Source organism: Pinus tabuliformis, chromosome 8, assembly GCF_031772625.1.
Source record: "Pinus tabuliformis cultivar Carrire ecotype Pingquan chromosome 8, CPIR1, whole genome shotgun sequence".
Taxonomy (NCBI): domain Eukaryota; kingdom Viridiplantae; phylum Streptophyta; class Pinopsida; order Pinales; family Pinaceae; genus Pinus; species Pinus tabuliformis.
Genome location: NC_142294.1, coordinates 1,805,202,623 through 1,805,227,974, shown reverse-complemented (window position 1 = coordinate 1,805,227,974; position 25,352 = coordinate 1,805,202,623). Strand labels below are relative to the sequence as shown.

Genomic DNA, 25,352 nt, shown 5'->3' with positions numbered 1-25,352 from the left:
GTTGGCAGCAATTCAAAGCACTCTTCTTTGATCACCAGAAAAGGATACTTAAAATTTGGAATCATATATTTTGCAAGCAATAAAAAAATAATTTGCAAGTAGTTCATGAAACAATATCATACCGAATATGCTGCTGTCAGGAAACAATTCACAATTTGCCAAGCATAACCCACCACATGAAAAGAGAGATCTGTAATTCCTCCACTAATAGCAGATATCACCTGCAATAAATTATAACAAATCAAACAGGGCTAAAGATGGACAATCTGAAAAAGTAAATTACCTGTCACCAAACACTACATAGATACTTCCATATGGTGCAACTTTGCCATAAAAATAATTCATTACTTAGTGAGAAATGTATTCGAGTTCATCAAGCAGAAACAGAGGAAAACTATGCATTTCCTCTAACGCAAAACAACCATGTTGTTTTCATCTGTCCATATCGAGAATGTCTTGCTTCAATTGGACAAATGCAGAAGTAATATGGTGATCAAGGGTCCTTTTTGCCTTGGTCACTACTCACAAGTTCTCAAACATCATTTTGAATCTGATGTACTTATCATAAGACTATCGCCTAGATATAAGCAAGGATCTTGGAGATCCCAAGATTGAAAAATTGTCTAACTTTGTCCTGGATAATATAACATCCTAAAGAAAACAGATTTCTTGTTGAAATATGTAACTAGGTTCGGTCTTCATAATGTCTTATGTAATCTTGATTTTATGTATTTGATGTAAAGAGAAAAAGAAAATTTATTATTATTATTTTTATAGCATGGGTTTCATGCTCTAGGTCAATTTGTTTTTAGGTCAAGCACCCATTGTGTGCTTCTAGGATTTGTCATAGAGTCAAAGAAGTCAAAGAGTCATTGTCATATGTAAAAGACCCTATTGGGCATTTTGTATCAAGTCAAAAGAATTTATTGTGAGTCAAGAGTGTCAAAAGTCTCCCTCCAAGACCAAGTCGACCTGCAAGAAGATAAGTCGGCCTACAAGAATGAAGTCGACCTCATTAGGGCTGTTCAAGCTCCATGAAAGGCTATATATACAAGGCACTCGACCTCATTAGAAGATCATCCAAGAAGTTCGTAAAAGGACAAGAAAGAAACCTAAAGGGACAAGCGAAAAAGAGGAAAACCAAAAGAAGAAAAGATTGAAGTTTTTGAAGATTGTTTTGGGCTACATCCTCCCACACGTGCGAAGAAAATTAGGGCACACTTTTGTTGCAGCAAGACCAAAATTGCAGTCATCACATAAGGTTGAAGTTTGGGTTCACAAGATCAAGTTTGGAAGCCGAGTTACCAAGGAAGAAGAAGCTCTCTAAGCGAAGGAAGAAGGAGACATATTTCACCATATTTCATCCACATGTGTGAGCTAGGGTTTCTGCAGTAAGGCCGAAAAATTGCAGTCAAAGTTGCAGGTCTGAACTTGAGATCAGAAGTGAAGTTGAAGCAGCTTGACTTGAGTTGACTTTCTTAAGGACAAGCTCATCAAAGGAGAGGTTGACTTGGTCTTGGAGGGGTCTTTGTCTTGGGTCTAAAAGGTCTTGGAATTCGTCATTTGAAGATTCTATAAGAAGAGAAGAATTCTTTTGGGTTTTCCTCTCTAGGAGAGGTTTTGGCGCTGGCTCACAGCCTATGTCTTGTGTCCACTTGTTCTATTGATCTTCATAGTTTGGTAGTTGTTTGATGATAAAAACACTATAATAATCAAGTAAAGAAGCTAATTACAAGTACTACAATTTGAAGTAAAAGAACATCACAAGCAGTTAACAAATTAAGAGAAATCACCCTAATCTAGTTGTCATTGATTTCTCAACATGGTTTCAAAGCTAAGGTGACAAGGAAAGGCAGCTTGAAGATCATTCAATTGAAAAAGGGTACATAAGGACCGAACAAAAGAAGAGCATCAAGGAAATTGAATCATCAAGGAGAACTAAGACCATCAAAGAGATCTAAAGACCCTATCATCTTGGAAGAAGAAGAAGACCTCAAGGACCTTACCTCCACTCAAAGAAAGAAGGACTCTACACATTTAAAGCATCTTGGAAAGTCTCTCACATTCTTCACCCAAAGGAAGAAATAAGAGAAATTCATCATCATCTAAAGAATCTAAAATACTGAAGGAAAGAGCATATCTCGAACATCTTTGAAGGAAGAAGAACATATCCCGTATTGAAGAAGAAGCATTGTCATTCATGAAGAAGGAATATCAACATCAAGAAAGGCATCTAGTGGAAGACATCATCATCAAAGAAGCTTCTTCATTTGACAAGTAAGTACTTTATATTTTGTGTCCCAATCTACAAACCAAATGACTACTCTCTGCAAGGAAAACAATAAACTTGTTGGGACATCAAACTACCTTGCATGGAACAAAAGAATAGATTTGATCCTCATAGAAAATGAAGTTATTGAATATGTCAAGGGCTCAATCTCCAAACCTCCACAAGAACAATCTCAAGCATTATCAAAGTATATGGAAGGATAAGTAAGGGCTCAAAGGATCCTCATTGAATCAATCAAGGATTCTCTCATCCCCTATGTGGCAAAGTTGAAGACATCAAAAGAGATCTATGACAAGTTGCTGGAGTTGTTTTTTGTAAGTACTGCAGGGGAATAGTATCGTTAAGAATCGAATTATACAACAACAAAGTATCAAGAGAAGAAGGGGTAGCCTCCTATCTCATGAAGGTATCTCAAATAAGAGATCAACTACTAGAGCTAGGAGAAACAATGTCAAATCTAGAGATGACCACTCTTGTACTCAATGCATTACCAAATGGGTGGGGCAACTATGTATCAAGCATCTATGGAAATAAGGAATCCACTCCATTCAGTGATCTATGGTCATTAATTAAGATTGAAGAAATCAGATTAAAGGCAAAGAATGATGTTGGGTCAAATGAACAAACACAAGCATATGCAGCCATGACAAGGAAGTAAGGGAAATTTGGAAAGTTCGAGCCTCGAAAGAAATTTCAAAAGAAAATTGACATGTCCAAGTTTCAATACTATGAATGTAATGAGGAATTGTACTAAACTCAAGAAAGGCAACAAGAAAAGAAAAGAAATAAGTGAAGAACCAGAAGAAAAGAAGTCAAAGAAGGAAGAAGTAAAAGAACTCTACTATTGAAGGTCTCACATACATTTAGTTTATTTTCAGTATATAGAAGTTGGCAAGTCATGGTAGGAAGCATTGAAATGGCATAATTCTAGAAGCATGAAAGGATAGACGCAGTAGCAGTTTGTATTGTTAAAGCAAGTCATCTAGCAAGATAGAAAGAGAAAACTATCATCACAACTCATCATCATTAGGAAAAAGCACTTGCGGATTAAGGATCATCAAGATCCTCCATTGGAATCTTTGTTAAAAGGTTCACCTCTATGTTGAAGAAGCAAGTGTCACATTCCAGCGAGTGTGGAATCCACAGTTTAGAAGGATGAAGGTATGGTGACTAAGAAGTGCAGCGTGACAATTTAGTTGAAGAATTTTCATCTTCAAGCAAGGAAATGCAAGATGGAAGTTGCTGAAGGAAGCCTAGGTGATCACATGAAGGAAGAGGTATGCATATATTTGTTAACTTTGACAAATGGATAATGCCATGTCATCACTTAATTGCAGATAGAATGGTTAAAATGCTCTATCTCATGAGCATGATTGAAGAAGAAGGGACTATTCCTTATGAATGATACATGTTGGGCAACAGAGACCCCGCATAACGGTTTTGGGGCTTAGAGCCCGTAATTTAGGGTAATGATATTGTAAAAGTTCCGCGAAGTGCGCGGAGCGCGAAATGTAATAGATCGAGTCAAAGGGTTGTCCACCCAAAAATAATATAAAATAATAGGAAGTGAGTCGGCCTGCCCATGGTCCGCGGACCATGGGAATGTATAAATAGAGCGAGGCTCTAAGGGTAGAGGTAGCTTTTTGGAAGATCTGATGTATTATGGGTTTGTGAAAGTAATATACGCTTTGAGTCTGTAAGTACGGGTCGTAAAGGTTAGGAGTTAGATAGTGGCTCTGCAGCTGTGTGCACGAAGGCCTGATAGAGTCTGCAGCTGTGTGCGCAGGGCAGAAGTTGATTGTATTGAAACGAACATATTAATAAAGATAAGTTGGTTCTGAGACATTGTGTTGATTCTGAATTATTGTGGATCTGTTTTTATTCTGGTTTATACGTCTGTTATATGAGTTTAAGCCTGTCTTTATGAATGATGATGATGCACACTGGGTATTATTGCTAAATGTTTGCTTAAAGATTGTAAGAAGTAGATCAGATCTATAATAAATTCATATATGTAATAAGATTCGGGAAAGTAACTGGCGCAGATCTATGCGAAGGACAGGGAATTGTGCAGAGTAGCGCAAGAGCGCAGAACGATTCGCGACCCCTCCAGACCACATCAAGACATCCCAAGGGTGTGAAACCTGATTCCAGCACCCTCCCATACTACCTCGGGTGAGACTTCAGTCAGTGCTCCGCGGATTGTTGCCGAAAGGGCCGGTAGTGCGGGATTTGTTCGGCTAAAACACTTCTAAACCTGGGTCAAGCCCCAACAAGCCAACAATACATGAAGGCATAAATACTGGAGAGTCATTATCTTCTATATGATGACATGATGGAATCAACATTACATGACCTCATTCAGAATATGAGGTGGATTGGCAACCACTGTTTCTATGCAAAAGGAAATATGTATAGAAATCCCGAAGAAGCAGTATATGAAGAAGTTAGAAGGAGAGTTCGTAAAGATGTATCTATAGCCATTTAGATAAAAGGATTAATCAACATCTAGAAGGATTAGCTATGACATCTCCATGAAGAAGTTATGAAGACCATAATAAGTATGATGAAGAAGGAGATGGGTTCAAATAGTATCCAAGATGTTGATGTTGCAAAAGCTAATATGACGAAGGGCCATCATAAAGAGGTAATTTTGATTTAATGATTCAATTTTGTTTTTGAAAGCAAGCATCTGGTTGGGTTGAAACAAGGCTACCTGGAAGAGGGTTGTAGAAATTCACCTACAACTAGTACACATAGACTTGGACGGAAAACCCTAAAAAGAACATGACTTGGAAAAAGGTAGCAATATGTAGGATAGCCAAATGATGACGAAGAAGGTCACTTCTCGATGAAGAGAAGGATGACATGACTATTGGTTCAACATTATGTTTCGTTGAAGGGAAGTGATGTAGAAGATGGTCAAAGCCTTGCAAAGAAGTTATGAAGAAGATGGCTCCATGATGAAGAAAATGAAGTTCGTCCATGACATGATAATGCAAAAAGGAGGATCCCTACAAGCAGCTGATAGTACCATGATCTCCACCAAAGATTGGATAGTTGATGTTGGAAACAAGTCCCCAGTTAAGAGGGAGCTTGAGTATATTCCTTTTATAGGAATGAGTAGATCCTCCCTAGTTCAGAGGGAGAGATAGACATATCATTATTGTCTAATACCGATACCGATACTCTTTGAGGATGAGTGTTAAGTTATGGTATGTTCTATGCTTAGTGCAATTTACTTCAATTTCTTCTTATTAGCCCAATGTCAATTTCACTGTTTAGCAATCACATTAACATAAAGTAAAATGCTGGTAGAACATAAATAAATCGACAGAAGACAAGCCAGGACAAGAGACACCAGATGTGGTGGCTAGCCAAGGACAAACCCCAATGTGGGGAAACCCTTTGATCAATTCTTCTATAATCTTCAATAATTCAACAAAGAGAGAGAGAGGTAGTACAATATCACAAATCTGATATTTTATATCAGCAATAATAAATCAGCAACCAGCAAATTCAATGCTAGTTAAACAACTTCGGATTGACCTCTAGTCAACCTTGAAGAACTCAGTCTTCAACAGGAAACTTCAGCAGCCCAAAACAGCCCTTAGTCAACAGTGAAAACAGCAGTCAAATCAGCAACATGCGGTCAGCCCTAACCAGTCAACGTTTTTTGTCAATGTTTGTCAACGCAACACCCAATCAACATGTGCAGGTCAACCCTTAGTCAACGCTTGGTCAACACTTCATTTAGCAACACTGCACTTGGTCAACGCAGCCTTAGAAAAGTCAACGTTGTCCTAGAATCAGTCAACGCTACCCTAAACAGAAAATTTGTCCTTCCTCTTGCACGTGTGAGAGACACTACTCCTACGCTGGCCCAATGATATGAGGAGACAAAAGATGAGTGTTGAGTTGATGGAGAAATGAGGCACAATGTCTCCTAGCTTTATATGCAACAATGAGGTAAAGCTGGAGGTGTGCCACACACTTTATCTTGCTGGCCGACCTTGTCAAATTGTCAAGTATATACAAATAAATTCATATCTCCATAAATACATGTCGGAATCGGATGATCGTTAGATCAAGTCTACACCTCTCAACGAGAGGAATCCAAGAAAAATATCAGTTGCTATAAATAAGATGACCCACATCGAGTTTGTTCCTAGTTGCCAATTTTAACGCTCCCTCCCAACCAGGGAGAACTCCATCTGCTAATCCATGTGACCGTCGGTACTATCTCTGTCATCAAATGCACTGCCCTGCACTGCTAGGCCCTGCTCTGCTGAACTATGAAGAAGAAGAAATGATCAAGGATGTATCGTACCATTCTCTACTGACCCGAAGTCAGTCCCAGATAAAAGAGAGTACTCAATAGCGCTCTTACTGACCCAAAGTCAATTCCAGAGAGTGTGGCATACCACTCTTATTGATCCCAGGTCAGTTCCAACAGAGAGTGAGCTATATCACTCTTACTAACCCGAAGTCAGTTCCAATTGATCCCAGATCAATGTAGGTCATCCTAGCATAGGGCGTATGGTAGATACACGATGCGTCCATCAGTACTACTATGGTCCCTATCCTCATTTCCCTACTCATTGGCCAAATGAGAGGTACTTCCCATGAGTCCCATACTGCTTGGGTAGGATGCCTCGGTAGATGAACCATTCATCCTGCCAACAAGTCGCCATAGGGTATCACAGGGGAAGGCTAAACCATTCACCCTGTACACAGCGCACCACTATGGGAGGGTGAGTCGCCCTATGGTCGCTAGTAGCTCCAAGAAGTACCCCAAGCCCCCCGGAGCTCCCGGAGCTCGATGCAAGCATCATAAAAGACCCTCATACAAGGGACTCTCAACGACTCCAAGTCGTTCTCGGAAAATCAAAAATTTGACCTTTCCTAGGGGCTTCGTCAGAATGTCGGCGACCTGCTCATCTATACCGTTATGATGGAGCCTTCTTGCTCCTCGTTGTACCATATCCCGGATAAAGAGGTACCTGATATTGATATGTTTGGAGGGTTCATGAAATACAGGATTCTCGAATAATTGAATCCCACTCTGATTGTCACAAAGGATCATAGTAGTATCCAATGTATATCCAAATAGCTCACTGAAGAGCTTCCGTAACCAGACACCCTCACAAGAGGTCATACTCGCAGTAATGTACTATGCCTTAACAGTGCTCAAAGCCACCAACTTCTGCTTCCTTCTCATCCAGGATATCGAGGCAGAACCCAAAGAGAAACAGCACTCAGAAGTGCATCGGTATATCCATGTAGCCTCAAATCTCCGGCAATCTATCTCAACCCATAAGTGATTGTGCCCCCAAGATATCTCAAAAGATTCTTAGCACCAATCCAATGTGAGTGGTGAGGCTCAACCATATGTTGGCTCAACGTGTTGACTGCAAAACATATATCCGGACAGGACTTCACCAAGAACATCAATGCTCCTATGAGTTGACAATACTCAGTAGCATTTCCCAAAGCAGGTCCAGCAACACTACCGCTTAACTTCTTAAAGTCAAGCTCCATCGAGGTAGTCACGGGCTTGCAGTCCACCATACCAAATCTCTCCAATATCTTCACCACATATTTTCCTTGAGATAGGAAAATCTCCCCTGGTTTCTGCCAGACTTCTAGTCCTAGGAAATAGTGCATCAGTCCTAGGTCCTTCATCTCAAATTTGGAAGCCAACTCCCTCTTACATTTGTGAATGAGAGGGTCTGCACCTATTAGAAAGAGGTCGTCAACATAAAGCACCAGTATGAGAGGCTTATCATCCTCAACCTTAAAGTATAGGTTTGGATCGGCTTCACTCCTAGTGAATCCCAGCTTCATCAAGTAGATATTGATCCTCTCATACCACGCTCGAGGTGCCTGCTTTAGCCCATAGAGAGCTTTCTTCAACCTGCATACGTGAGATTCCCGATTATGGATCTCAAACCCCTCAGGTTGTTCCACATAAACTTCCTCTTTAATTGAACCATGCAATAATGTAGTCTTAACATCCATCTGACATAGGTTCCATCCTTGCGAAGCAGCAAGGGCTATGATCGAGCGAATGGTGGTGTATCAGGCAACCGCTGCAAATATCTCGTGATAGTCTATACCTTCCTTTTGAGAGAAACCTCGAGCAACATAACAAGCCTTATACTTTTCAGCACTCCCATCAGCTCCATGCTTTACTTTGTAAAGCCACTTCGAGGTGACAATTATTTTGTCTCGAGGTCTGGGGACCACATCCTAGACATCGTTCTTCATGATGGACTCGTATTCCTCATTCATAGCATCCTTCCATACCTGATGCTTCACGGCTTCTTCGAACAATGAAGGCTCATTCTGAATGATGGTGCTCATAATGGTCAAGTATCCCTAATACCTAGTCGACTTCTTACTTTCACGGAAATTCCCTCTAGGTGCAATGTGTCCTTTGGCATCATCAAGTGTCCCCCTAAGCCATGAGGGCCTCTTCCTAGAAGAGGAAGGCTCTTGCGGAGGGGGATCAATAGGATCCATAGGTTCTTCCACATCGGGCATCTTTTCATCTTCCTTCTCATTCGGTTTCCTGGTGTCAATTTCTCCGGTTTTCTTTAGAATAGGAAGATTGTCAACCTTGCTAAGAGCCATATCTTCGTCAAAGGTAACATCATGACAAATCTCGACTTCCCTTTGACCAGCCACATAGATTCTATAGCCCTTAGAATTTTCGCTATAGCCCATGAAGATTCCCTTCCTTCCAGAAGCACCCAATTTACTTCTTTTCTCTTTCGGCCCATGAAAATATGCGGGACTTCCAAAAATTCTAAAATGAGAGACATCAGGTTTCTTACCAGTGAACATCTCTTCAGGAGTCTTGGAACCCAATGCTTGATGAGGGCATCAGTTTTGAACATATACAGCGGTATTCGCAGCTTCGGCCCATACAAACTTCGAAAGCCTTTGATCATGTAGCATAGCACGAACAAATTCCACGATCATATGATTCTTCCTTTCCGCCACACCATTTTTCTCAGGAGTGTATGGTGTTGTGGTCTCCCTCTTAATGCCAGTCTCTTTGCAAAAGTCATGGAACTCATTGGATTCATACTCAGTCCCATTATCAATCCTTAAGATCTTGATCTTCTTCTCGTTTTGATTCTCGATCAAAGCTTTGAAGCGACGGAACCAGCAGAACACTTCATCCTTCTTTTTCAATAAGTATATCCACATCTTGCGAGAATAGTCATCTGTAAAAGTGAGATAATATAAAAAAGCTCTTAAAGAGTTCACAGGCATCATACCAGATATGTCGGAGTGAACCAACTGCAAAATATCGGAGGTCTTACTTAGGCTTGAGGGGAATGGTCCCCTTTTGAGCTTTCCTTCGGCACATCTCGGACATACACCTTTCTGCTCTATTTTGAACTCGGGCATCCCTGTCACCATTTGTCTTACATTGAGTAGATCCATATAATGAAGGTGGGCAAACCTCCGGTGCCATAGTTCAGACTGAAGAGACGTATCGCAAGACATGACTCCCAACAGGCTTCCTCCAACTTGATATAGAAAATCAACTCGAAACCCAAGAGTGAAAGCATCTTTAAAATTCCTTTTCCACACACGTACCTTGCCATCGATGAAGGCCACCTTGTAGCCTTTGTCTTCCATTGCTGAAATGGACACTAGGTTCTTCTTGAGATCAGGTACATATAGGACCTCTTACAAACGAATTGTGTTACCCTGATTTAGTTAAAGAGTAAAATTCCCTAATCCATTCACAAGATAGTTGGCATTGTCTCCAAGGATAATTTCCAAATTTGTATCGTTATCTATCAGATTTGAAAGAGCTTCCTTGTACCCAGTGAAGTGCGCTGAGGCACCACTATCAATCAACCAATTTCCCAACGTGTCCGAAGGAGAGGAAGTGGAGAGGGCTGATATCAGATAATATTCATCTTGCTTATTGTTAACAACATTAGATTCATACCTACAGTTCCTTGCCTTCTTGGAGGGTTGACCACTTCCTTGATTTTCGACATTCCTCTTCCCTTTTCCATTAAACCTACCATTCCTTTGATTGTGGTTGGAATTGCCTCAGGAGCGATTTTAATCAAGTATATTTGAATGGGACCCCTCCAAGAGTTGTGATAGTCAATTTCATGCCAGGAATGACTTCCCCAATCGATAGTAGATCATTCTTGATCTCGGTGATCCTTAAGAAGTAGGATTGCATATCCTCATCTTTGCCCTTCTTAATTTCCTTCAGCTTATTTTTTAGGAACAAAACTTGATTTGCATCACTAACTTTAACAAGCTTACTAGTCTATCGTAGATCTCCTTGGAGGTGTTCAGCTCAAAAATGTAGGCCACCAGGCGCTTGTCGATAGAGTCCTAGATGACCTTCTTTGCTTTGACTTCACCCTTAGTCCACTTGTTCCTTGTAGAAACCGGTGCATTTGATGGGGGCTCTGTAATTCTGCCTCTCACATAGTCCAACACTTCTTGCTTTTCCAGTGTCAGATCGAGAGACATCTTCCATTCGTGATAGTCAAACTTCTCACGAAGCTTGTCTTTGGCGGGGAAGTGTGATGAGGAACTCATGAAGTCTTAAGACTTTTTCCAACAGAGTTCGGTGATTTTCTCTTGCTCTTGCTCTTGTTGGGGCTTTGTCTTCACTTCAGCTTCAATACCATGTTAAGTTATGGTATGTTCTATGCTTAGTGCAATTTACTTCAATTTCTTCTTATTAGCCCAATGTCAATTTCACTATTTAGCAATCACATTAACATAAAGTAAAATGCTGATAGAACATAAACAAATCAACAAAAGACAAGCCAAGACAAGAGATACCAAATGTGGCGGCTAGCCAGGGACAAACCCCAATGTGGGGAAACCCGTTGATCAATTCTTCTATAATCTTCAATAATTCAACAGAGAGGAAGAGAGAGATAGTACAATATCACAAATCTGATATTATATATCAGCAATAATAAATCAGAAACCAGCGAAGTCAATGCTAGTCAAACAACCCCGGATTGACCGCTAGTCAACCTTGAAGAACTCGGTCTTCAACAGCAAACTTCAGCAGCCCAAAACAGCTCTTAGTCAACAGTCAAAACAGCAGTCAAATCAGCAGCCTACGATCAGCCCTAACCAGTCAACTCTGGTAAGCATTTTTGGTCAACACTGGTCAACCCAACACCCAATCAGCATGTGCAGGTCAACCCTTAGTCAACGCTTGGTCAACACTTCATTTAGCAGCTATGCACTTGGTCAATGCAGCCCTAGAAAAGTCAATGTTGCCCAAGAATCAGTCAACACTGTCCTAAACAGAAAATTCGTCCTTCCTCTTGCACGTGTGAGAGAAACTGCACCTACGCTGGCCCAATGAGATGAGGAGAGAGAAGATGAGTGTTGAGTTGATGGAGAAATGAGGCACAATGTCTCCTAGCTTTATATGCAAGGTTGAGGTAAAGCTGGGGGTGTGCCACACACTTTATCTTGCTGGCCGACCTTGTCAAATTGTCAAGTATATACAAATAAATTCATATCTCCATATATGCATGTCGGAATCGGATGATCGTTAAATCAATCCTACACCTCTCAACGAGAGGAATCCAAGAAAAATATTAGCTGCCATAAATAAGATGGCCCACATGGAGTTTGGCCCTAGATACCAATCTTAACAATGAGGTAGGGCATCCAATAGGCAAGAGTGGTTAAAGAGGAGATTCCCTGAGGATGTGAAAATCCAAAATGGGAATGGTCCTAAAAGGACATACCTTGTGAACATTCAAATGGGGCATGTGCCTTGAGAGACAATGATGAAGGTGTTATAAATCATTTGTATCCCCAACATTGTGTTCTAATCTAATGGAGAGATAGAGGTGTTAGTCAAGGCCTTGCTATATGACAATGATGGTTGATATGATGAGATGCACTGATATAAGTTGATAAGATAGCTTATGAGATGGCTTACCAGTCCGAATCTTCTTATGAGAATATCCATGTACAATGTATGTCCTATGAATACCTCCCTAGTTAAGAGGGAGTGTTGAAATATGTAACTAGGTTCGATCTTCATAATGTCTTATGTAATCTTGATTTTTATGTATTTGATGTAAAGAGAAAAAGAAAAAAATTTATTGTTATTATTATTATAGCAAGGGTTTCATGCTCTAGATCAATTCATTTTTAGTTCAAGCACCCATTATGTTCTTCTAGGATTTTTCATTGAGTCAAAGAAGTCAAAGAGTCATTGTCATATGTAAAAGACCCTATTGAGCATCTTGTATCACGTCAAAAGAATTTATTGTGAGTCAAAAATGTCAAAAGTCTCCCTCCAAGACCAAGTTGGCCTACAAGAAGATAAGTCGGCCTACAAGAATGAATTCAACCTCATTAGGGTTGTTTGAGCTCCATGAAAGGCTATATATGCAAGGCACTCGACCTCATTAGAAGATCATCCAAGAAGTTCGTAAAAGGAGAAGAAAGAAACCTAAAGGGACAAGGCAAAAAGAGGAAAACCAAAGGAAGAAAAGATTGAAGTTTTTGAAGACTGTTTTGGGCTACATCCTCCCACACATGCGAAGAAAATTAGGTCACACCTTTGTTGCAGCAAGACTGAAATTGCAACCATCACATAAGGTTGAAGGTTGGGTTCACAAGATCAAGTTTGGAAGATGAGTTACCAAGGAAAAAGAAGCTCTCTAAGTGAAGGAAGAAGGATACATATTTCACCGTATTTAACCCACACGTGTGAGCTAGGGTTTCTGCACTAAGGCCAAAAAATTGCAATCAAAGTTGCAAGTCCGAACTTGAGATCAGAAGTGAAGTTGAAGCAATTTTCAAGTAGTTTGACTTGGGTTGACTTTGTGAAGGACAAGCTCATCAAAGGAGAGGTTGACTTGGTCTTAGAGGGGTCTTTGTCTTGGGTCTAAGGGGTCTTAGAATTTGTCATTTGAAGATTTTATAAGAGAAAAATTCTTGTAGGTTTTCCTCTCTAGGAGAGGTTTTGGCCCTAGCTAGCAGCCTACATCTTATGTCCACTTGTTCTATTGATCTTCATAGTTTGGTAGTTGTTTGATGATAAGAACACTATAATAATCAAGTAAAGAAGTTAATTACAAGTACTACAAGTTGAAGTAAAAGAACATCACAAGCAGTTATTAAGTTAAGAGAAATCACCCTAATCTAGCTACCATTGATTTCTCAACATGGTCACTCCTCACAAGTTCTCAAACGGCATTTTGAATATGATGTACTTATCATAAGACTATCGCCTAGATATAAGCAAGGATCTTGGATATCCCAAGATTGACAAATTGTCTCACTTTGTCCTGGATAATATAACATCCTAAAGAAAATAGATTTCTTGTAAGGAACAAAAAACCTTGCCATTAAGCCTTGAATTGCTACCCAAGTGTGGTGGCTTGTACAACCTCACTAGCAATCAATATACAATTCAAAATTCAAACCAAATGCTTTACAAGATAGATTTGTTAACTAAGCAATCATACGAGAAAAACTTATTATAGTAGTGATCAAGACTAAGAAGCCTCAAGCAATGTAGGTTGACTTGGCCAAGACTCGTGAGTCTTGCCAACTCTTATCTAGGTTGAGTACTCACCTCGTACTCAACCCTGAACTCACCACTTTCCATGACTCTGCCATACCGGCCCAGACTATATTTTGAGTTTTTTTATTTATTTGCCACTTCTTTCCTGAGTCTTTGTCGAGTCGCCGAGTCTAATTGAGTCCTAGACCAGCCAAGTGTTTGTTGAGTCCATGTGAGACAACTTTGGCCTCTAGTAATCTCTAACAATTGATTTGATTGTATGATCCCCTTGAAAGTGTATTGGCAATGATTTCAGTGCAGATATAAGAAAAGGTCTTAATTAGCCATAAGCAAGTTCTTACACACAACTTGCCTCTGTCGTAAATTAATAGGTACAAGTACCATATTGTTTCATGATTTCATCACTCATAAGCTTGAATAAAAGAGCGTAGGGGCATTCTGTAGTCCACAAAACTAGAGTTAGTTTCCAATTGGAGTAAAGTTTGAGAGCAACCCTTCTGATCCAATGAAGAGAAAAACTTATGTAACCATATGATACAGAGTATCATATCTAGTCCTTGGAGTGTTGCAACAAAGAAATCGCAATCTTGAACAAATTGCTTGTCCTGATCATCTAAAGGAAAATCATGATGACACAAGCTTCTCCCATTGGTACGTATGTCTTGCAATTCGTTTATCCTGACCATCATAGGCGACTTGGAATAACACAATCTATTGCATTCAACAAGATGTAATTCAACTTAGAGATTATGGTACAATGACCTATGTGACATTATATACACACATTGACAAATGATGAAGTTGATGGGATGTCCTTATATCTACAATCTTCTCGTCATGGTACTTACAGATGTTGGACCTCCTTCAATGGGTACCATGGCTATGGCCATCTGCCTTAAAGTCTTTCCCACTCCATCACCACCATTATCGCATGCACCTATGGATTGATGCGTCTACCTGTGAAATGTATTTTCCTTTTGGGGTTGGAAGCACCTAATAGGGTTGAAGGAATAATCATCCCTAACACAAGTGCGGTAACTTGTCTACAAACCTAAGCTAGAAAGACATTGGAAGGCAAAGTTTGTGTGAACTATTTTTGTACCCCTAACATTGAATATGGTCCACTGTGATACTTCAATGGTTTTTGTCCCTGATGATGTTGGTCTCACTTGATATTGAGGATATATTTGTAGTGGTTCATTACTTGTGCAGCAAAGATCGTTTGAAATATGACATGACACCTATCCAGCACCACTTAGAGGACATTTCACCCAGTCTTGAAAGCAGAGACAACCTTCAAGAAGAATGCTAAATGGGAGAGAGCACTGACCAGATCAATAGGTGGAGAATTTCGACATCAAGCTATATAAAAACCATCATAGGGTTATTGAATGGCTAGCTGTCAAATGACGAGAAAAATTTTCTCCTACTAGTTACCCACTTTTCGTGGGTAACAAACCCCACTACCAAAATATATCAAAACCTTAGTCGCATGAAATATGGAAACATGTATGAGTTTATAAAACAACAAACTGTAGAAATGTCACCCTGAAAAAATGGGTACATGGGCAAAACACAATATGTAAATAATTCAAAAAATATAGATATATTGTTTTTATTAAAGAACACATTAAATTGCAAGAAAATAAGAATGATACCCAAAATTGACGTTATAGAAGGAAATTGTAATTGACACCCATACACTACAATGATTAATACAGTGACACATGACCTCGCAAAAGGACATACCATCAACTTCATCATCTATCAATGTGTATATATAATGTCACATAGAACATTGTAACAATTTCATCATTCTATCTTATTCAATTATTCATTTTTCCTATTCTGATTTTTGTCTATCGTCCTTCTTATGTTGGATTTTCCTCTATTAAATGAACATTTTATCATTTCATTAGTATAAGAGCTCATTTCTAATCTTGCCTTTGGCTACATTTTATAATGTCACATAGAACATTGTAACAGTTTCATCATTCTATCTTATTCAATTATTCATTTGTCCTATTCGGATTTTTGTCTATCGTCCTTCTTATGTTGGATTTTCCTCTATTAAATGAGCATTTAATCATTTCATTGGTATAAGAGCTCATTTCTAATCTTGCCTTTTGCTAAATTTTCCAAACCCAACCTAATACAGCTTTTGGTCACATTCCAACATTTTCAGTGTTTATCTGATTACCTCGATCATTGACCACAACCTTGTCATTGGTCACAACCAACAAACAAACAATCAAAAACCCCAGAAATTTCTGCGACATATTTAGAAAATAGAACTGAAAATCACAAAAGTTGGGGCCTCTACATTTTGAAAAATGTGTAACCAGGTTCAATCTGCATAAATACGAAATGTATTTTTGATTCTTGTATATTGTAAAATGAAAGAAAATTTATTTTTGTTATTTTTGAAGCATGGGTTTCATGCTCAAGGTCTTTTATTTTAGAGTTCAAGCACCCATTGAGTGCTTCTAGGATTTGTCCTAGGGTCAAGAAGTCAAAAGAGTCATTGTCATATGAGGAAGACCCCATCAGGGACATTGCAACTTGTAAAAATAATTATTTTTGTATTTTAAAGTGTCAAGAAACCTTCCAAGACCAAGTCGGCCTGGCAGCTAAGAAGTCGACCTATTCTAGAAAATTTCGTCCACCTTGGAGGCCCATATATAGGAGGGAACTCGACCTCCTAGGGACATCAATCATCCTCTCATCATTCAAGCAAAGAAGGTGAAGAAGAAGGCTAGCGAAGAAGGAAGGAGGACGAAGACAAGTGTGGGTTATCTCTCTCCCTCTTTTCACACGTGCGTAGGAAAGGAGGTTAGGGTTTTGCTTCTGCAAGATCGAATTTGGAGAAAGTGCAGAAAGAAGGTTGAAGGAAGACCTCATTAGGTCATTCTCAAGCCCTAGAGGAAGGAGAAACTCCAGTGAAGGTCAAGAGAAGCCCTAAATCAATTCACACGTGTGAAGGCAGCAGTTGCTAGAGGGGCCGAAAATTTCAAACCTGCAGTAGAGGCCGAAATTTTGTAGTTGGGGCTCGAAGTTGTGTTGCTGGAAGAGATTTGACTGGGTTTGACTTGGACAAAGGAAGCACATCATCAAGACGGACGGACTTGGTCTTGGAAGGGTATTGGTCTTGGTCTAGAGGTCTTGGAATTCGTCAATTGAAGAATCTATAAGAAGAGAAGAGATTTGTGGGTTTTCCTCTCAATTGGAGAGGTTCTCACCCTGGCTTGCAACCTATATCCTATGTTCCTGTGTATTGTTGATCTTTTTGTTTTGGTAGTTGTTTGATGATAAGAATAACATAATAATAAAAGAAGAAGTTAATAAGTAAGAAAAAGTAAAAAGGCATCACAAGAAGTACACCTAACTATTGCCCTATAGATTTCTCAACACTACAAGCCACGTACACCTAGCAGCTGAAACATCCAAATGTTGTAATGTTCCAAATTGAAATTTACAGCTAATAATAGACACATGAACTAGGCTATAGCAAATAAATTTTACTACACATGCACCAGTCAATAAAACATAAGAAATGGGGTGAATAACTGAGCCATTTTACTAATGTGGAGAACTAAGTACATCTGATGATAAGAAAGATAGAACCTGGGGTTGCTACCACAAGCAAGGAAAGATTCTAGGTGAATATGATGGTACCCAAATGCTGGAAATGGTTGTGCTACCAAATCTGTGTCCACCAGAAAAATTATTGCTGCCGCTAGAACGCTAGAAAGAAACTGTTGATTTACCCCTCCACACTGCTCCAAAAATTCTGAGAAATTAACCATAGGCACTATCCACCAGCTCAACCAAACCCAGAAATATCTTATGGATCCAAGTAGTGGAAATGGTCCCGGGGTAAATTGTGCCCTCCTCCAACAATTTATGATGTTGGCTGCTAAATGGAACTAGGAATTTTGACCTCACAAGTGATCAGAAAATTCTATAATTAATCCTAGCCTCCTCACCAAACCCACAACCCAAAAAGGGTTTGGGTTGAATCCACCGACCCCCGGTGACCCCCAACAGGAGAAAATTGCTCAATTTGGCTAGAGAACGCTCCATAGTTCAATTAATGTTGAATTAGGCCCAAATCTCCCGCCAAGAAATCCTCCCTAACTCCTGCGAATTTCTCCCCTCAATCACCCAGCATATCCCAACTTGAATGCTTCTCAAATTCTGAATCTCTGCAAGTGCATAGAAGCTATCAGTAAACCCCTGCGCAGGCCCCAGAATAGACAAAATCGACCCTCTAAAATGCAACACTCTCACCCTTGCAAATCACCAAGGAAAAACTCATTTTCCCTTAGGATAATTCTCTGCAAATTCTCTAGCCAATACTCCACTGATTGCTAGCTTCTCTCAGCCCCCACGAAATTCTTTTGCGCCCTTGGAGTAGCAAGCACCAGCTGAAAGAAACTTGTAAAATAGCTCCTCAATGATTCGGAATCAACTCCCCAAATTCTCTCCTAGGGTGACACTCGAAGTTCACCGAAGGAAGAGTTGGAATTTCCGCTTGGAAATTCCTTGTGCTAAACAGCACAGTTGTCTTGGCTAAACAGCTCAAGAGAACTAAGGTTTGAATTGTAAAATGACTAAAGATGCCAAAAGTGAGGCCCTCAACCTCTATTTATAATTTGTTGGCCTCTTCTTCCCTTGTGGTCCCCACTCTCTCTCTCCTAATTGGCACTTCCTTTTCTTGTCTCTCTCCTTCAAGAGTGTGAGTTCCCTCCTTGGGTGGAATTTCTCTTTCTTGTGGCCCCCACATTCCACTAAAGCTGCAATTTTCCCTTTTTCTCCTAGGTCCCAAAACCAAAAATGTCCCCTCTTTTCAAAATTGCCTCTAATGCGGAAAACAAAAATGGGGACATCAAAATCCTCATCGCCAAAAATTGTTTGTGCTCAAGCAATGCCTGAACAAGCACCCTCTCTGACTATCAACCACCACTATCACTACCAATAATACCAGGGTCCTAAATGTACCACTGAGTCATCCCTGATCTCTGCATTGTCTTGTCATGAAGGAATATCTCTATACCAGGATCCCAATCCATCTTGATCAATGTGAAGCACCCCTTGCTCTGCTCATTATCCTGCCAAGTATAGCTCCCAAAAGCCCACTACATACTATCAATAAGTAGAGCATCATGACAATGTAGGAATTTGTCCAACTGCCCATGAAGCTGCCCTACCGAGTAGTTCACCTCATGCACTCCAAGGGTAAACTCCTAAAGATACAACCCAATCCACGTGGGGGTGAAGTCTCTCCTACATGGATTCCCCTAATATCCTCCTGTTGACCAACCTACCATGATGATGAAGTCCCCCATGCCATTAGCGAGTCACAAAATCCCAATGGAAGATCTAAATGATCTTCCCCAGTAGAAATCAGCTCATTCCCAAGGGCATTTGTATTGCAAAGTCTTATGATGCCCGAACCCCAAACTAGTCTAAAAAGGGTACCACCATGTTGTCGTTGCGCCATTCTGATTATGAAGGTTTTCCCATCATGCGCAAGTTGTATCCTCCTCTCCTGGGACCTGATGGCAAAATATCTATAGAGTCAAAACGCATGCGGCCCAAGAATCTCCACAATGTCACGACCTAGCCATCCAACACTCACCCCGATTCGTAGCAACAAGGAAAACTAGCCTTGCCATGCGACAAAGGCCTCAACGCTCCCTCGCATGTCAAACCTAGTGTGAGTTGATTCATCCCTTGTCCTGATCCCGCTCATCACGAAACAGAGTGTCCAATCAACCAACCAAATCCCTGGATCCCACAGCCAGAGCAACTTCGGCATAGTCCTGACAATTTCTCGCACCAACCTATACCACATCTCAGGCCCCTGCGAGCAATCAATATATGGACTCCATACATCATGAACCAATCTGGTGCATGCGAAACTGCCCTATGCCAACCATACCATGCAATGGGATCTGTCGTCCTACCTCCTAAAAGCGCTCCCCAATACTATCAGGAGTCTAAACATCCGCCTGCAAGTAAGGTCCACCAACTGTAGTCTAAACATCTGCGTACAAGTAAGGTCCACCAACTATTGTAGATGCTCCTAAGCCACCTCGGAATGTCTCGCCCAAAGGGGGTCATGCCTCTCCCTGAGTGTGGGCTCAAGGGTGGTGCAAGTGTTACCTCTGCAAAAGATCGGACGACCCCCAAGCCTACATCCACCAACTCACACCTTGACCATATGCAACAGCTAGAAAGCCTCTCTCCTGATGCATCGTGTCTCGTCCAATTATCTCAAATGAACCTCCTAGGTCATGTTGCTCGCAATGAGAGCATCAAGAAACAATATCCAAGTCCCCTATGTCAGTGTGCAATGTTGGAGAGTGATAAAGGGAAGCTCACGGTCGGCCTTGTGATCAACTTGCTCTCCAAATCTAAGTGTGCCAAACCCAATGGTGTGCCTGATGCCCTCGTCAAGAGATCTCTTTGGCAACAACACCCCAACAACCTGTTGTGCACCATCATGCTATTTTGCACACAAATACATACCCCTGCACTCCTTTACATAGCCCTGAATTCTGTGGCACAACTCCATGCACCACTGGACACCAATGCTCAATGCCATGCCACCATGTACCATAGGGCATCCCACATGCATCCACCACTCTGCTAGTACACCCACCACGAAGTGATCTACACCTCCTCATCTACCCAAGTACACCTAAGTGGCACAACTTCTCACATTCAATTAGGCATAACGCTACCATGCCAAAACTCAATAGTTGTAATGCCCAATACATCAATGGGAGAGCACTTGTCTCCATATGATGCCATGTCCAATGGCCTGCCAATGCCACCCTCTCCTACCAACTCCTGCTAAAGTAGGTTAATCACCATGTGATCCCACGCTCGATCAATATGCCAATATGACTCGTGAAATTTGCTTGCTCTCCTATCAAACCATCATGTCACTAGTGTTGATGTAGATCTGAAAATGTGGGTGTGCCCAATCATCGGATCCATCACACAGCTACTATTGTCACCCACCGGCTCTATGATGTGATGGGAAACCCCACCTGGATCCCAACAATAGTCTGGCCCTCGAGCCCCTCTAGTAATCCACGGCCTCTGCTGAAATGCAGTCATGGATGTACCCAACCGCCTAACCTGCTCCATCGGGTACCAACTCAGCACCTCTCGCCATCCAATCCCAAAGGAGGGATCGAATGTACAATCTCCTGTGTATGGGACAAGCCCTCCATGCTGACGTTGTGCCCCACTCAACTCAAGTCGTTGGCCCCTGCTGACTTGGTCATCCCTTATGATTTGTCTAGACAACTCTGCCTCTCTCAGTCCAATGCATAAGGGTGAGATAATAACGTTGTAGGCCCCATCAGCATGCCTTTGAAGCGAATTGTGCTGAAATCCCAACGTGTGCTCTCCACGCTGCCCCTCGTCAATGTCTAGCCCAAAGGACAGTTGCACATCCTCCTCCATCACAACCTCAACTTGAGCCTCCAACTGCTCGTCCATCGACAACCCATCATATAGAACATCCTGACTAGTCAGCTGCAGGTGACTGACGTTCAGCAACTCTATCATAGATCTAGGTGCCTCTTGTTGAAGAAAGTGTAACTAGGTTCGGTCTTCATGACATTGTAATTATGATTTTTGTAAACAAGAAAATGAATTTATTATTATTCCTTGTTGCATGGGTTTCATTAGCAAGAGGTTTATTTATTTATTGGCTCAAATTGAGAGCCTTAGGATGTATTATTAAGAGTCAAAGTCATGAAAAGCTAATCTTGAGCATATCTGTATTATATATGAGTCTACCTAGTGTCTAGATTAGCCCTACATGACAAGCACAATCCTCTTGAAGAAGGCAGCAAGCTAAATGATATAAAACACAGTCATGTCAGCTCAATAAAAGTACACAACAGTTCACACTGTCATGTCGGCTCAAATGCATAGGCACACTACTATAAATACCTCGCTCAACTTCGCAAAAGTACAAGACAGCATCACGGATTACTCTGTAACTTCAGATGGTACAGTAAGGTGCAGTCTCGGGGATAATTACAGTGATGTCCTCGCATACATCTCTGCAGTCTCAGCCTAGTTAAAGGGTCACAGTGATACAGTCGTGGAATCTTTGCAGCAGACCTTAATGCAAGGAGAACATAGTTGCAGTCTTGGTGAAGATCACAGTGCAGAAAAAGATACAGTCATAGCCTCAGCATACATGTTAGAAGAATGACCTTGTCTCGGCATATACAGTCATGATCCCATCATAGATGCAATCATGATCTGGTGTTGTTCCAATGAAGATATCAGTGGTGTAGCAATGATGCAACAGTGATCTCAGTACAGCTCTCATTCATGTATATGAGGATCTCGTTGTGATGTTGAAGATCTCGATGAAGGAGCAGTCATGGTGCAGCAAGAATGAAGATCTCAGTGGAGCAGTAGTAATGGCCTCAATGGTGCAGCATAATGATGATCTCAGCAGTGACAAAGAAGAGGATTGATGTCTTGGTCTTGGAGTGGCATAATAGGTCAAGGGTCATGGTCTTGGTATTCGTCAATTGGAATCTCCATAAGAAGAATTTTGTGTGGGTTTTCCTCTCCAAGAGGGAGAGGTTTTGGCCCTGGCAGAAAGCCAACATCTTGTGTTCTTGTCTCTTTGTTTTGGTAGCTATTTGATGAACTAAAGAAGACACACTCTAATAATAACAAGTGAAGATTGAATAAGAAGACAAGTTGAAACACCTCACAAATAGTTATCATGACTAGAAGAATCTCATTAACTTCACTTGCCCTAGATTCTTCAACATGGTATCAAAGCTAAGGTGCTGAAGTCAAAAGAAGGGCAGCAAAAAGAGACATTCAAGGATCAGCTTCAAGAAAGACATCAAAGCAAGTTGAAGGGCTTTGTCAAAATTGAAGGATCAGTCTACAACAGCAAAAGTTTTTGTCTATAATATCAAGGAGACAATCTACAACAGCAAGAGCTTTTTCATCATCAAAAGGTCACCAAGACCCTCATCAAGTTGTCTACAAAGTAAGGTAGCTCAAATGACCTCGAAAACGAAGATTACATCATCTTGGACAAGGTCGAAACCCTAGAAGCAGTCCTGATCTACAAAAGAAGGCGAAGCATATTAAAGGCAAGAAGGTATTGTCATTTTCTTCAAGGTTATAAATCAAGCAAGGATCATCTCCTTGCCCTCGAAGAAGATCATCCAAGGAAGCAGCAAATCATCCTCATCAAAAGGAGCAACATTTTCAATTGAGGAAAGGCTTTCTCATTTAAAAGAAGATCATTCAAGAGGAAGCTCTAATGTATCTGCTTCAACCACTTCCAACATGATCAAGGTGAAGATTTTATCTTCACATCTCAAGTAAAGTGTTAGTGTCGGTCTTGAAAGCCCTCCATCAGTGATCAAAGCTCTTTGCATTTGCATTAGTAGGTGTCTCATCAGTGTCAAAATTTGCATCCCGTTAGGCATGCCATAATCCTGGTGGAGGAGCTGGTCTATTCATACCCCTCTTGGCTTTGCTGGATCAGGTCATATCAGTCATTGAGTTTGTCAAGCTGCTCTTGTTTGGTCTTAATGTCAAAATTCTAGGTCTAGGGTTTTGGTCAGTTGTCTTAGCAAGGTCATGTCTCTGAAAGTCCTTGAGTGACCAGCAAGCCAGAGGGAGGATGGTAAACATGTTCCTTTGAAATTTTCATCATGTACAATTCATTTTTAACCTTGGATTTAAAAACCCTGTTTTTAAAGCCAAGGTCATGATAATTTTTGTAAAAAGAATAAATTTCCAAAATGTTTTCAAAAAGGCAGCGACAACCCTGGTCCCCTTGCCACAGTCCTTCAGATGATCTACCTGCAAAAAGAATCAGGTCAAAGCACTCAAAAAGTCAACTTCAGGATAAAGGAAACCAAGAAAATCAGTGTTTTAAAAAAGTGTCAAAATAGACTTTATAAAGTGGGTTTATGGATGAAATTTTTTCAAATGAGATTATAAAAGGTAATGTTCCCTCCTTTCACTCTCATTGTGCATTTCAAGCTTGCAAAAGAGATTGTGAGAGAGTGATAGGCGAAGGAGGCGAAATTGCAACGGTTTAGGGCAGTTTGCAGGTGCGCGACCCGTCCAGGCTTGTGCGCGACCTGTTGGGCGGTGCACGACCCGTCCAGCGCACTCCGGCAGTGTAAAATTATAACGGGCGCGACCCGTTGGGCTGTGCACGACCCGTTCAACTGTCTGCCACCAAAACTTCAATCAAATTCCTTCATTCCACTTCAAATTTGCTCAATCGGTCGAGGTAGGCTCTTAATGCATGGTTGTTGATATTGGTGGTGAAAATAAGGATGTATGTTATGATTTCATCTTCTAAATTTGCAAATGAATGGATTAATATGGCTGCTTGCTAATGTTTGTAAAATGCTAGGGTTTTGTGACTGTTTCAAGTGTTTTTGTCCCATTTGGTCCCTTCCCTCTTTTCCTCTTTCATTCATAGTCATGCTTGCATCTCTGTCCATATTATTTGTACATAAAATGTTGACTTTTTCCCCCATCCCTAAGCTATAAACCCTACCCCTCTCACAAGCACACAAAACCCTAATTCCCTCTACCATACACATGCAAAAAATAAAACAAAAAGAAAAGATACATTTGTAAATAAAGAAAGAGTCATGTGAAAATAAATGTTGTTGTATATCTAGAGGCATGTACATAACCCCTATATACCCTTGACATCCCCTTGTACATGAAAACCTTCCCTCTATGTGAAAACAATGTGCATGTACTCCTTAAGAACAAAAAGAGCAAAAATTTGCCTTATGACACACATGAACTCCTATAAGCAAATTTGGTGTATGGTGTCCCTATGTCCCTATTGATACATGATGCCCCTTCCATGTTCATTATCATACATGTTTTTGTCCCATATGAGATGTTCTTTGCAAATGATTTCCCAATGTTAAAATGTGTTCCTATATGCATGACAATTTGTAAAGTTTCCCTTGAAAATTCCCTGTTATTTTCATATATTCCCATTCCTCGTTAAGAAGTTCCCTCCCCTAACATTCCCCTCATGTTTTTTCCCCTTGAAACAGCATAGAGTTCAGTACTTTTGCAGGCAGAGGCAGCAGTTCAATTTGTCCTTCAGTTTGCCCACCTTGCTCCAAAACCATGTCAGATACCGAGACTTATGAGCAAGGTGATGACCATTCATCATCTACAGAGATTGAGGAACAGAGGAGGCCTCGTAGAGGAGGTAAGGGAGGCCATCATAAGAGGGAGGAGCCTACTTCTTTGGCAGAGTTACAGGCTTGTCCTTTGGCACTGAATTGTTTCCAGTATATGGCATGCTATCAGTTTTGTGAGAGGCTCTCTCAGATTCAGCATCATAGAGAGTTGGCCCGCTTGTTTGTCTTACACCTCCATGATGGACATGTCACTCTTGCAGGGGTGAATTTCATATTGACACCCGAGGTGATCTCA

General features: G+C 40.8%; 1 protein-coding gene across 2 annotated transcripts in view; it reads right to left on the bottom strand.

Annotated features, from left to right (window-relative positions):
* Nucleotides 1-25,352, bottom strand: part of LOC149243453 (GDP-mannose transporter GONST1-like) — a 192,525-nt gene that overhangs the window by 71,845 nt on the left and 95,328 nt on the right. For both annotated transcript variants that reach the window (XM_089374520.1, XM_089374521.1), the window contains exon 6: nucleotides 123-221. In XM_089374520.1, coding sequence (XP_089230646.1) covers nucleotides 123-221 — 99 coding nt within the window. The remainder of the gene's footprint in view (nucleotides 1-122; nucleotides 222-25,352) is intronic.